Source organism: Pteropus medius, unplaced genomic scaffold, assembly GCF_902729225.1.
Source record: "Pteropus medius unplaced genomic scaffold, Ma_sr-lr_union100, whole genome shotgun sequence".
NCBI classification, from domain to species: domain Eukaryota; kingdom Metazoa; phylum Chordata; class Mammalia; order Chiroptera; family Pteropodidae; genus Pteropus; species Pteropus medius.
Genome location: NW_024350319.1, coordinates 20,997,055 through 21,010,346, shown reverse-complemented (window position 1 = coordinate 21,010,346; position 13,292 = coordinate 20,997,055). Strand labels below are relative to the sequence as shown.

The 13,292-nt window shown below is 34.0% G+C and overlaps 1 protein-coding gene across 1 annotated transcript in view; it reads left to right on the top strand.

Annotated features, from left to right (window-relative positions):
- Nucleotides 1–1,815: 1,815 nt before the first annotated feature.
- Nucleotides 1,816–13,292, top strand: part of HFM1 (helicase for meiosis 1) — an 81,994-nt gene continuing 70,517 nt past the window's right edge. Inside the window, exons 1-4 of the mRNA XM_039838811.1 lie at nucleotides 1,816–2,121; nucleotides 4,650–4,750; nucleotides 8,427–8,539; nucleotides 9,758–10,067. Coding sequence (XP_039694745.1) covers nucleotides 4,680–4,750; nucleotides 8,427–8,539; nucleotides 9,758–10,067 — 494 coding nt within the window. The 5' untranslated portion in view covers nucleotides 1,816–2,121; nucleotides 4,650–4,679. The remainder of the gene's footprint in view (nucleotides 2,122–4,649; nucleotides 4,751–8,426; nucleotides 8,540–9,757; nucleotides 10,068–13,292) is intronic.

Here is a 13,292-nt window from a genome sequence, read left to right as displayed (position 1 = left end):
AGATAACATTGGAGTCTCCTACACAGAATTGGGCATAACTTTCAAAATTTTCCTTTACTCCCAAGAATCTCATCATATCAGACTAGATTTCTCTTTTTTTTCTTTTCTTTCCTTTTCTCAGTCATTAATTCTACAATTTTCAGTATTGATTTTACCTTTATTTTCCCCAAGTCTGTCAACGATAGCACAATCCATTTCTGGCTGTTACCCAGAGAAAAATAGTCCTGAAACCTCAATATTTCTTAGCTTCTGCTTCTCTAGAGTCATCAGCACTAATTTTTCAATATCAACTTCTCCAGATCAGAATTTTAAAAGGGTGGAGGATACAGAGTAGAGAAAATTTCGATTATGTTGAAGTTATGAGCCAGAACCCATGGCATCAGTTGTAGTAGCAGAAATTTATCTTGTTCCTGTGTTGTGATTATCTATTATTTGTCTTCCAAGTTCTTCCAGTCTTTCTGGGAAATATATATCCACACACACACACACCTTTTATTTGAAATAATATATCTTGTTGGTCCATGAAATGCCCCAAATGAATCAAAGACCTAATCTTAAGAGCTAAAACTGTAAAACTTTTAGAATAAAACATTGGAGAGAATCTTCATGATATTGGATTTGGCAATGACTTCATGGATACGACACCAGAAGCACAGGTGACAAAAGAAAAAATGGAAAAACTAGACTTAATTAAAATTAAGAACTTTTGTGCACAAAGGATACTATCAAGAAAGCAAAAAGGCAACCTACTGAATGGGAGAAAACATTTGCAAATCATGTATGTGATACTGGGATTAATAGCCAGGATATTATAAAAAAAACCCTCCTACCATTCAATAATAAAAAGATAAACAACACGAAAAAATTGGCAAAGGACTCGAACAGACATTTCTCTAAAGAAGATATGCAAATGGCCATTAAACACATGAAGATGCTCAACATCACTGTAAATTCCCTTCAGTCAAAAGATACTCAAATCAAAACCACAACGTGATACCACTTCGCATCTACTAGGGTGGCTACAATTTGTAAAAAATGGAAGATAATAAGTGTTGACAAGGATGTGGAGAAATTGGAACCCTCCTGCTCCATTAGTGAGAATATAAAGTCATACAATAGGTATGGAAAACAGTTTGGTGGTTTTTCAGATTAAATTTAGAATTATCGTCTGATCCAGCAATTCCACTCAGGTATGTAGGTATATACCTACAGAATTAAAAGCAAGGTATATAGGTATATACCTATAGAATTGAAAGCAAGGACTCCAGGAGGTATTTGTACATCAACGTTTATAGCAGCATCATTCACAATAGCCAAAAGATTGGACACACTAATCTCTGGCCACAGACAAATGGATACACAAAATGTATATACAATGAAATAATCTACCTTAAAAAGGAATAAAATTCTGATACATGCTCCAACATGGATGAACTTTAAAAACATGCTAAATGAAATTAGCCAGACATTAAAGGACAAATATTGTGTGATTCCACTTATATGAGGTATCTAGAATAGGTTTATTTGTAGAGAAGGAAAAGTAGGATAAAGGTTACCAGGATTAAGAACTTTATTAATGAGAACGGGCTACATTAAAGACTCATTATAAACTTCAGGATAAAAAAAGGAGCAGTGGAAAGGGAGAGAGGTTGGGGATCCTGACAACCCACTATTTGCAGCTCCCCTTAGCCAGGCTGGGGGTCCTTGGAGGAATCCGTGAACCCGTGCCCTCTGAACTCCCGCGGGAGAGCGAGACCTAGGAGCCCGGTGTCCCGGATGTCCCGTGGGAGCCGGTGGTAATTTGGGCCTAGACATCTCACGGGGACATAGGGACTGGAGACTTGGGTCCCTGCGGGGAGGCAGAGGCGAGGAGGTGGGGACGAGTGGCCGCTCAGGCGGTGGTTGACCCTCGAAGCCGGCTGTCGGGCGGGCAGCAACCGGCACTGAGTTGTCGGACAGCCGGCCGCTCCTGGCCGCGCGCCGCCTCAGCGCGTTCCAGTCAGAAGCCGGCGAGGCCTCAAGCTCCCGCTCGCGTGGGGCCGGCGGGCGGGCGGGCAGGCGGCCCCTCAAAGGTCTGCGTTTTGTTGGGCTGGTCCAGGAGCCCCCAGTGTTTATTTCCAGGTGCGTTTCGGTCTTGAGCTGGTGGGACCGGAGCGTGTATCGTAGCCACTTTGACGGCGGTGGGAACCGCGGTCCTGTGGGCGGGGTGGCCGGCGGGGGCGCTGGGGTGTTGGATCATACAGCCTGCCCCGAAGCTTCCCTGCCTTGCGGCAGCGAGTGTCCTCGGAAAACCCGTAGGGATATTTTTGCTTCAGGTCCTGATTCGGTTCCCAGCTGGAGCTTGCTGCTACCGTGGGTAACCCGGGGGAGATGGTGGGGATCAGGGGCCCCAACTGTAAAGTCTCCCTGGCCAAGTCTCAGAGACTCCGGGTAATTTGTTCCCCTGTTTATTTCTCTTACTTTGTGAAATTCTTTGCAGTCATTTGTGGTGGTTGGTTTTTCCGGTGATTGTTGGTCTCAACTTCTTCACCCACTACCGATTTCTGGTAGATCAATATTTTATAACGGGGCTTCTGAACTCTTGAAATAAGGAGTATATTTCGGAGTAAAAATTGTAAGGAGTGATAGATCTGAACATTTCATACAGTAAAAATTACAGAATGCAAGAAAATACTAAATTGTCACTAAGATAATTAGATAAGGTGAAGGTCATCTCAGCGGACAACAAATTATGTAGTCACAGATGCATTTTGAGTATTTTAAGAGTGATTAGAGCAGAAGCATAGACTTAAAAATAAATCATTTTTTGAAATATAATTTTATATCACATGCTGAAACTAAAACTTTGTAAAAAAAAAAAGAAAAAGTAATCTAACAGGGAAATTTAGGAAATCTGACTCTAAACCTAAAATTTAATTAATTCAAAATCTAGCATCTCCTACAATCACAAATTCATATAGAAATGTGGCAAGGTCCCTTGTAGGACCTATGTGTTTAAAAAATAACTTATTTACATAATGAAAATGCCAAAGTTATGGCTTTTTGGAACCTTCCTGATTTGATTACATGACTACTGAACTAGAAAAAAAATCACATTTTAAAACAACATTAAAGGTTTGGGGAGTAAATTTTTAAATTTCAGAGTTGATGGAAATTATCAGGTAATTGTTTTCAAGTACTGAAATTGTTTACTTAAAAATATCCTCAGTATATTTCTGAGTGACTCCCTTCTGCCTTCCGCCCTCTTACCCTAGGCTTCCATTGTTCATATAGTCAAATTGTTTTAGACATTTGTAGAACCATGCTAATTTGTTTATATTTTACTGTTTCTTTTTGTTCGTGACTAAGTGATTAATACATTGAGAAAAATGAAGAGAACGATTAAGTTAAACAGGTGGAAGGGGGGGAAACTCAACTAAGACAATAAAAGACCCCACAACATAAGGTATACACAAATTTGGCCCTCTTCGTAGCTTTTTGTCAGGGTTGCGTGTGGAAACATTCCTTCCTCCCTACCTACTCCCACACGTATCATCCCCACATCAGGGAGAACTCAAAATTGGAGGGACATAATCTGATTTAGTAACATGGATGTGTCCGCGAGGTGGCGCTCATGTAGTGTTTGATTTTAGTTTCTATCCTAAGATTTACAATGTATTAACTATCACCGAATAAATAGAATTGTGATTTATGTTTTATGATTTGTGCATCTGATTCATGTTTTGTTACATAGAATTTTCTATTATGTTTCAGAATTTATTAAAAAATTGGGATGTAGCGTTCATGTGTAGAGAGAAAAATTGCAATGTGAAGGAAGCAAAATATGTGTCTATAAAAATGGTTCTACTGTCTCCTCTCAAATTTGACGCTTTGTCACACCTTAGATTTTTACTATATTCCTATGTAGCCAATGCTGAATGTTTTTATCCTGTAGATAACATCTCTGAATGTAAAGATTAACTTTTTAAAAAAGAACATAAACATTTGTATGTGTTATGCAATGTGAATGTAAACAAACATATATATGTTAAACTTGTAAGGTTTTTTATTTTGGAAAAATTCCAGCATACATAAACATATACAGAACTTAATAACGAACTTCATACCTATTACATAGCTTTAGCAATTATCAACTCATTCGCAGTCTTGTTTCATCAATATCCCTCTACCTTTCCCCCTTTATTTCCCTGCATATTTACATAGTGTGTTATTAGAGAGATACACATTCACAATAAAATGTACTATCCTAACTGAAAACAATGGTATTAATCAGTAATATAAAAGCCCAAAAGGAGTGATTACTTCTGTCTTGGCTTCTGGAAGAGGACGAGAAGCCTTTGAAGGAGAAATGACATTTGAGCTGTACGAGAAAGGACTGGTAGATTTGCTGGGTGAAGAATGGGAGAAAACACATTCTAAGCTTTGATGCAGTATGAAGAGAGGGTTACAACTGTGAATATACATGAATTGAGTGGAGAATACAGAATAATGTATTTGAATATTGAGGCGCTTTGGAGGAAATTGTGAAAGATACAGCAGGCAAGGTAGTATGTGGTTATTCTGGAAAACACGATTATAGTTTATGTATCCAGAAATATTATTTTACATCTTCATAAATAAAATATAAACTGCTTTTTCCTTATTTTTAGGTTTATGACAAAGTCCAATTAATTTTTAAGATGCTGAAATCAAATGACTCCTTGTTTTCTTTGGATAATTTGTTTTTCGAAAAAACAGATGAAGCTGAAAAGTAAGTCTTCCTTAAAGAATGATAACATAGTATATTGCTTTACTGATTTTTTATTTTTAAAGAGTTTTAATTTTCTCTGGTAAATATACAAATAAAAATGAGTGATAGAATGATATTTCAGGTGTATATTTGGTAAACATGAAATTCAAATATAAGGGAGTAACTAAAGTTTAACATTTTACATGTTGTAATTTTAAAAATAGACTAGATTCTAATCTATTTGGCTTGCATTTATTTGCATTTCTTTTCAAATAATTTTTGGCTAAGGTAAAGAAGTAATGGTTAGAGTAGCTCAGGACAGGAGTACTGATGACACCTTTTGGAAACAGAAAAGGCAATATTCCAAAGGTTAAGAGTAATAGGTAAATTCAGCACAAGCAGGAAGTAGGAGCAGAAATAAAGATGTGGCACCAAGGAAATAAGAATGGAGAATATGTAGTCCTTTAAGTACTGACGTCTATGGATTTTCACACGTGTATTTCTCTGAATTCTAAGTTTTCTGTGTATTTGTTCTATAATATTATCTTTTTTAAATGAAGCATTGAGCAAATTTTATTATTTATTGCTTTATTCTTGTATTCATTCAAACATTAGTTCAAGTATTGGTTGAATGGTGAAGGGATATAAAAAGATTGAAACAGACTTTTACTTCAAAAACTTAAAATCTACTTGAGGAGATGAAAAACAAATATGGGAAGTTCATTAAAAAATAATGTGACCATGTAATCCATCATCCAGACTAGAACACTTTTGAGAGTGAAAGAGTTGCATCCAACTGGGACAACAGGTGTTAATCAGGAGTGGCCTGGGCAAATTGGCATGTAGGTTTGCTCTTCTAACAATAAATACGGAGTCAAAAAGAGTGCAAAGCAAATGCTATATTCATACAATAAAATTTTACATTTGGAAGGAGACTTGAGCCAAGTTAGTTAGATCATGCTTTACGGTAGTAGGGGAAGACTTCAGGAGGCTTTGAAGAATTTGATAATTCTATACAGAGAGGAAGTGGGCATTTGAAGGTAGAGTGTCACAGCAAGAAAAAAAGAATAGAGATGGGACAATTCACAGTACTTTTAGGAGATGATATAGAGAAGTCTCTTGGGATAGAAAATTCGTAAAAGAGAGACAGTGGGAATAACATTAGAAAAGTAAGCTAAGGATAGATTATGGTGGAGGGTAAAGACCAGAATTAGGATCTTGGACATGACTATATATGTGTTTAAAGCCGTAGAATTGAATCAGCAATATTTATTATATAATATTCTTAATTATACAAAGCACTGTACTCTGTACTATCAGTTTAAATGGAGATAAAAACAAAACCTTTAAGTGTTTACAATCTAGAGGGGGTAGCATATATATAGTATGTATGTATGTATGTATGTGTGTATGTATGTATGTGTGTGTGTATGTATGTATCTATCATCTGTCATCTTGCTATTTTATATCTATAGACATTCACACGGACACGCACAATACAAAGAAGATTATGATAAACATAGGTTAAATTAGTACTTAAGAAGGAAGGAAGAAAAAAATCTTAGGGAACATGGAAGATTTCATGAAGGCAGGATTTGAGCTGAATTTTGAATGAGTGTAAGCGCTAGTACATACAACAGTGCCTGGCACATAGTCCTCAGTAAATAATTGTTGAATGGATTAATGAGTGAATAAAACAGTTGAACTTCTATAGGTAGATATGGTAGTAGGGTCAGGTACAGGCGCAAGCCTAGTAAAGGACATATTTTTGAATGAAGATGAGATGGGACAGAATTATTATCTATTTGATATACAAGTAGTTCACTTTGGTTTGGACTATAAGGTACATGTAGGAGAGTTACAACTAAGGTGGCCTTGGGCCACTCAGAAGTTTAGCATTATTTAGATACCACTGAAGGGTTTTGAATGGAATAATATGATGAAAACAATTCTAAATTAATGTGAGAGGTGTGTAAAATATATTAGAGAAACCCTGGAGGCAGTGAGGGCAGTTAAAACAGTATTGTTTTCAACCAGACATAAGTTGATTAAAGCCTTGATTAGAATAGTGACTGGAAATATGATAAATTCAAGAAACTATAAGATGCAATAAGGCCTGGTAGGTATCTGGATATACTGGGTAAAAAATTATACTATATTGGATTCTTGGTGTCTGGGAAAATGATGGCACCTCTGGAAAACAGGGAAATCATAAGGAAGATTTTACTTTATGGGGAGGCTGAGCAGTAGAGCTAGATGTGTTTTTTTGTATCTTGTTAACTTATATCTTGGATTTTCTGGAATAGTCTGTGCAGAAAAGAGTTAATATATCAGGCCTAAACTGCTGTCTTGAAAAGGTCTGCTTACAAGGTTGGCCTTACACTGGAGTCTGCCAACTTAGATTTTAGGAAATTTCTCATCATTATCTGGTAAGAGTGGCTCACTGTGCATAAGCTGTCCATACAAATAATATGGTTTATGTTGAACATCTGCTTTTCTTCTGAGAATGTGGAATTTAAGGTATGTGCCAGAGAGGGGATGCCCATGTGATTAGCTCCTGATAAAAACTCTGGGCATTAACAAAAACACTCATTGGCAACATTTCCCGTATGCTGTCACACCTTGTTGCTGGGGGAATTAAGGATACCTACTGAGAGAGGACCTTCGAAGCTCATGTCTGGTTTTTCCTGAGTCCCATAGTCATGAATAAAACTATATGCTAAGTCCTAGGGAATCATTGACCCTGGGATGACCTCGAGGACCCTCCTACATAGTCGTAAATTTCAGTTGCTTTGGCCTTTTGTCAGATAATCTGTCAGATAATGTCAGATAATGTGATGTAGATTTTTGATTTGGAAGATATAGCAGGAGTAGCTCTTATTTATAAGAGTTTGAAATCTTAAATGAAGAGATAAGAAATAAATCATAACATCCTTGGGACTTGGCATAGTCAGTATATATGGTGCTCTTCTTAACTTTATTTACTGTCACCTAATACTTATCTTTTTGTTCTAATGAAAGACAAGTCAACTTTGATTGGAAAGAAAATATTAAAGCATTATATATTAATAAGATCACAGCTGAAAGATCCTAAGGAAAGATAGTTAGTTAACAATGCCAAGAAGGTAGTGAAAATCTCATCAATTACTGTAGGCTTACAAAGTGATTGTCAGTTTCAACTGGTTTCTTGGGTTTTCTGTGGTTCTTGATAGTTCTGGACCAAGAATATTTGGGTTAGGACATTAACTTATGATAGTGTTTTAGGAATACTCTGAAATACCAATAATGGTGTCATTTATGCTGATGACCCATGATTAGTTATGAGGTATGTCAAAAGTAATTTGTCACTTGTAATAATGAAGATGCTAAAGTTTCAGAATGATTTACTATTTTTATCTTTTTTATATTGGAGCATATTTAAGATTCCTGTCACAAACATTTGAATTGGAGAAAAGGAGATGCATTTATAGCCATTACTTGGTAGCATATTTCACAGCAGTATCAATCCTATGAAACACAAGGAGCAAAAGATCTAGAACACTGCTGTATAGGGATAAATCAAAGTTATCGCAGAAAGTTAGTTTATAGGATGATTTTCTAAGAGTCTGTAATTAAGTGATATTTAATTAATTAATACATAGCTTGTGATGTTATAGCTTTATTAATGTATATATTCACATTTTTATATTTTATATAGCTCTCCAGACTATGAAAAATCATTGGATTGGTATCTCCCACCTGCTCCATTGATTTCAGAAATTCCAGCTACTCAAGCATTAGAAGAAGAAATAGAAAATCATAAACTGTTAGGTAAATTATCACATATTTATTGTGAAGCCAAACCCATACAGCTCATGTCAATATAAAAAAATCTAGTAAAACATTAAAAAATTAATTCCTTTATTTTAATGGAATAAAATGAAAGTTAGAGACTTCTCTTATTCAAAATAGTGCTTACCAAATCTTAAAATCTAAAACATTTTCCTTCTCTATACATACATATGCATATTATATGCACTCAATACACTGTATCATACACCTGTTCTATTGTTTCCTCTTACCGTTAAAACTATCACTGCTATTTAGTTTTTGCTTTGCCCTTTACTAAAGGGAAGATCCTCTGGTTTAAGAAACTTGATTTCTGAAATATATTGAGAGGAAAAAAAGAAGATGCAGAAGATTATATATAATTCGACATCATTTTATAAAGCTAAAAATAAGCACATTCAAGCAATATACGTGATCTAATGTAATATAAAATTTTTGATTTTTAAATTGGGTGGTAGGTTCATGCATGTACATTTTATTAAGCTTTATAACATTTTATAAATGCAAATATATATGTTCTTGTATGTACCAAATAATACATAGAATATATAGTATATATATCATTGTGTATATATAGAGATAGTAAAGCAAATTTAAGCCCTAATAAGGCCTCCATACTCCTCTTAAACCTTCGAGGAAGTTTATAAAGTCTCTATTAAAAAAATTTAAACATTTTGTCACACTGACAAAAACATTTATCTTCATTTTAGAGGCAATATTACAAAAAGCATCGTATCATATATTTTAATACTGAATCATATTCAGTAACATTTTTTATGATTGGTCATTGTCTTTCTGTGTGTAAATTGTTTATATAAATTTAGAAATTGTCATAATTATATAATTATATCATTTGTAGTACATAAGATACTTAAATATTCCAATTATGGTTATTTCTGTGGATCAGGAATTAAACTTATTTTATAATGTAGGTTTTGTATAAATTTAAATTTTAATTTCAATAATTCTTAATTTCCGAGGGCCCTTCAGTAATATATTATACCATAAAAGGAACAGTCAGCTATATTTCAAAACCATATATGTTATTACAGGTTATCTTGTTATTGCACTAATACTTTTCTTTTGGCTTTTATATTTACCTAGTAAACTCTTGAAAATTTTAATTAAATTTTTCCATTATCATTTCAAAAATTTGTTTTCATGGAGAACATTTAGTAATTAATATATTTCATTTCATAGGTCTGGAAAAGAGGCAAAAAATGTTGACATCGAATTTAAAGCTAACTAATGAAAACACAAATCATATTTCACCAACACAAAAATTTCAGTTTGCCTTCCCCTCTAAGAAGTATGAAGAAGATGTTCTCAATTTAGGAGGGGCAGGTAACAATGACTTATCACATGTTTCTGGCAAGCTGACATATGGTTCTCAGAAATTAAAAAATCACATTGGCACTGAGATAGCACCTGAGAAAAATATTGCAGATGATACAAAATTAGTTAATTTTTCAGAAGATAAAGGAGAGAGCCCATCAGCCTTCCAGAAAAGGTAATTAATTAAATAAATAACATTCAGTAATAAAGTTGAATATTTATGTGTATGTCCAAAAGTATAAAATATGGTAGAATTTGAGAAAAACATCAACTACAAATAGAGTCTGCTATGTACCAGACATTCTATTAACTTTGAGATTCTAGTAGTAGGTTCTTATCTTCAGAGAGCTTAAAATTTACTAGCAGAAATACTGATAGTAAATAACTGTAATTAACAGTACAACAATTATTTTTGATGAAGTAGATGGTTAGAGGAGAGGTTCTCAAACTTTTTCTTGACAGAACTCTTTTACACTTAAAAATTATTGAGGATTTTCCCAAAAAGCTTTTGTTTCTATGGTTTTAAGAAAATATTTAAATGTTGATATTTAACCATATTAGAAATTAAAACTAAAAAATTGAAAAATATTTATTTACTAATTTATTTTCGGGTAACAAAGAATGTACTATTTGCCCATATAAACAATGTATTTATATTAAAAATTATTTTCTAAAACAAAATAATTTAATGAGAAGAGTGGCATTGTTTTATGTTTTTGTAAATATTTTTAATTTCTAGCTAATAGAAGATATTTGGATTTTCATATTTGCTTTTGCATTCAGTCTGTTGTGATATCACATGACTTAGAGCCTCTAGAAAACTCCATATAAACTAGTGAGAGAATGAGAGAGAAAAAGACAAATAATGCCTTAGTAGTATTATGAAAATTTTGATCTTATGAACTCCCTGAAAGAATCTCCACCATCCTGTGAGAACAGCTGTTAGACCGTATAATATGGAAACTTAATCTGTTCTGGACTCTCAGGTAAGGCTTTCCTGAAGAGATGGTACTGAAACGTAACTTTAAGGAGGAAAAGAGTAAAACTAAGTGCAAATGAAGGAGAGTGTTCCAGGCAGAAGGAATATGTATGTGCAAATTCCTAAGGTAGCATAGAGGTTGGCCTATTCTTAGAAAATTTCTTTAGTTTAAAGTAAGAGAGAATGGTAAGAGGTTAGGTATGGAGGGGCCAAGTCATTCAGAATCTTGAAAATGATAATAAACATTTTGTACTTTTCCTTAAGGCGGTGACCCTTAAACCGTGGCCCATGGATCCACTGCATCAGAATCACCTGGAGTGCTTGTTAAAAATTTGGATTCTTGGGTTGTACTTTAGCCCCACTGAACCACAGTCCAGTATGATGAATTAGAAGGGAGCTAGAATACATTGTGAAAGGCCACTTAGATAGTTATTTTGTTAGTAAAAAAGAGTGGTAGGCTGTCCTAGGATTGTGGTAGCAGGAATGAGAGAGTTCAGAGTTATTTAGAAGATAGAGTGCTCACTTCAGCAGCACATATACTAAAATTAGAAGATAGAATCTCACAGGACTTAAATGATTATTGGATATGAGACCCGACTTATAGGTTTCCAGCTTGAGCCAGAATGATGAAAGATAGTAGTGCCCTTTCTTGAAATAGAAAACTGTAAGAAAGAACAGATTTGGAGGAAAGTGATGAGTACAGATTTAGACATGTTGATTTTAGGTACTTATAAATTGTCCAAATAGGCAATTGGATATATGTGTTTAGGATTCAGAAGAGATTTAGTTGATAGTTTTTATTTTCTCTATTACATAAGAAGTGAGGTAATCTATGGAGTTTGAGGGAAAAAGTAGGGGTATTGAGGAAGTATGAGAAGAATGGAAAAAGTTATGGAGAATGGGAAAGCAATTTAATTAGAATAATGGTAGTATTGTTGGACACTGTAAAGGGTCCAGTTAAGGTTGGTGTCTATGAATTTTTTTGTAACAGCTTTATTAAGATATAATTCACTTATAAAATTTATTCTTTTGAAGTATAGAAGTCATGATTTTTAGAATATTCAGAGTTGTGCAACCATCACTACTATCTAATTTTAAAACATGTTTATTTCCCCAAAAGACACCCTGTACTCATTAACAGTTACTCCCCATTACTCTCTCTTCACATCCTAGCCCCCACAACCACTAACCTGTTTTCTATTTCTATCAATTTACTTATTCTAGGTATTTCATATAAGTACAGTCATAAAATATCTGGCTTTTTGTATCTGGCTTCTTTCACTTGGCATAACATTTTTAAGATTTGTCTATTTTATGTCATGTATCATTACTTTATTCCTTTTTGTGGCCAAATAATATTCCATTGAATGAGTATACCACAACCATTTATCCATCTATCAGTTGATGATCATTTGGGTTGTTTACAGATTTTGGCTATTATGAATAATGTTGCTACGAACATTCATGTACAAGTTTTTGTATGAATATATGTTTTAATTCTTTTGTACTTATACTTAGAAGTGGAATTGCTGAATCATAAGGTAACACTATATTTATAAATTTTTTTGAGAAACTGCCAAATTGTTTTCTAAAGTAACTGTATTACTTTACAATTCCATTAGCAATTTCTCCACATCCTTACTAACCTCTGTCTTTTTTACTATAGCTGTCCTAGTGGATGTGAAGTATCTCACTGTGTGTCTTTTTTTTCCAGTAAGAAAACTGGTCATTATTTCTTTAAAAATTTTTTTAAAAATTTTAAATTACAGTTGACATTCAATATTACTTCATTTTAGTTTCAGATATAGAGCGTAGTGGTTAGACATTTATATAATTTATGAAGTGATCCTCCTGATTAGTCTAGTACCTACTTGGCACTACATATAGTTATTACAATATTATCGACTATATTCTCTATGCTGTACTTTGTATCCGCATGACTTTTATTTAACACCAATTTGTACTTCTCAATCCCTTCACCCTTTTCACCCAGAATCCCAACTCCCCTCCCATCTGTCAACCATCAGTTTGTTCTCTGTATCTATGAGTCTGTTTCTGTTTTGTTTGTTCATTTGTTTTGTTCTTTAGATTCCACATATAAGTGAGATCATATTGTACTTGTATTTCTCTGGCTTATTTCACATAGCATAATACCCTCTGGGTTCATTCATGTTGTCACATTATTGTGGTTTTGATTTGCATTTCCCTAATGACTAATGATGTTGGGCATTAGTCATTTTTATGTGATTATTGGCTCTTTGTATATCTTCTTTGGAGTAATGTCTATGCAGATCCTTTGCTTGTTTTTTAATTGGGTTATTTATCTTTTTATTATTGTGTTTTAAGAGTTCTTCATGTATTCTAGATAAAAGTCCCTTATCAGCAATGTGATTTACAAATATTTTCTCTCATTGTGTACAT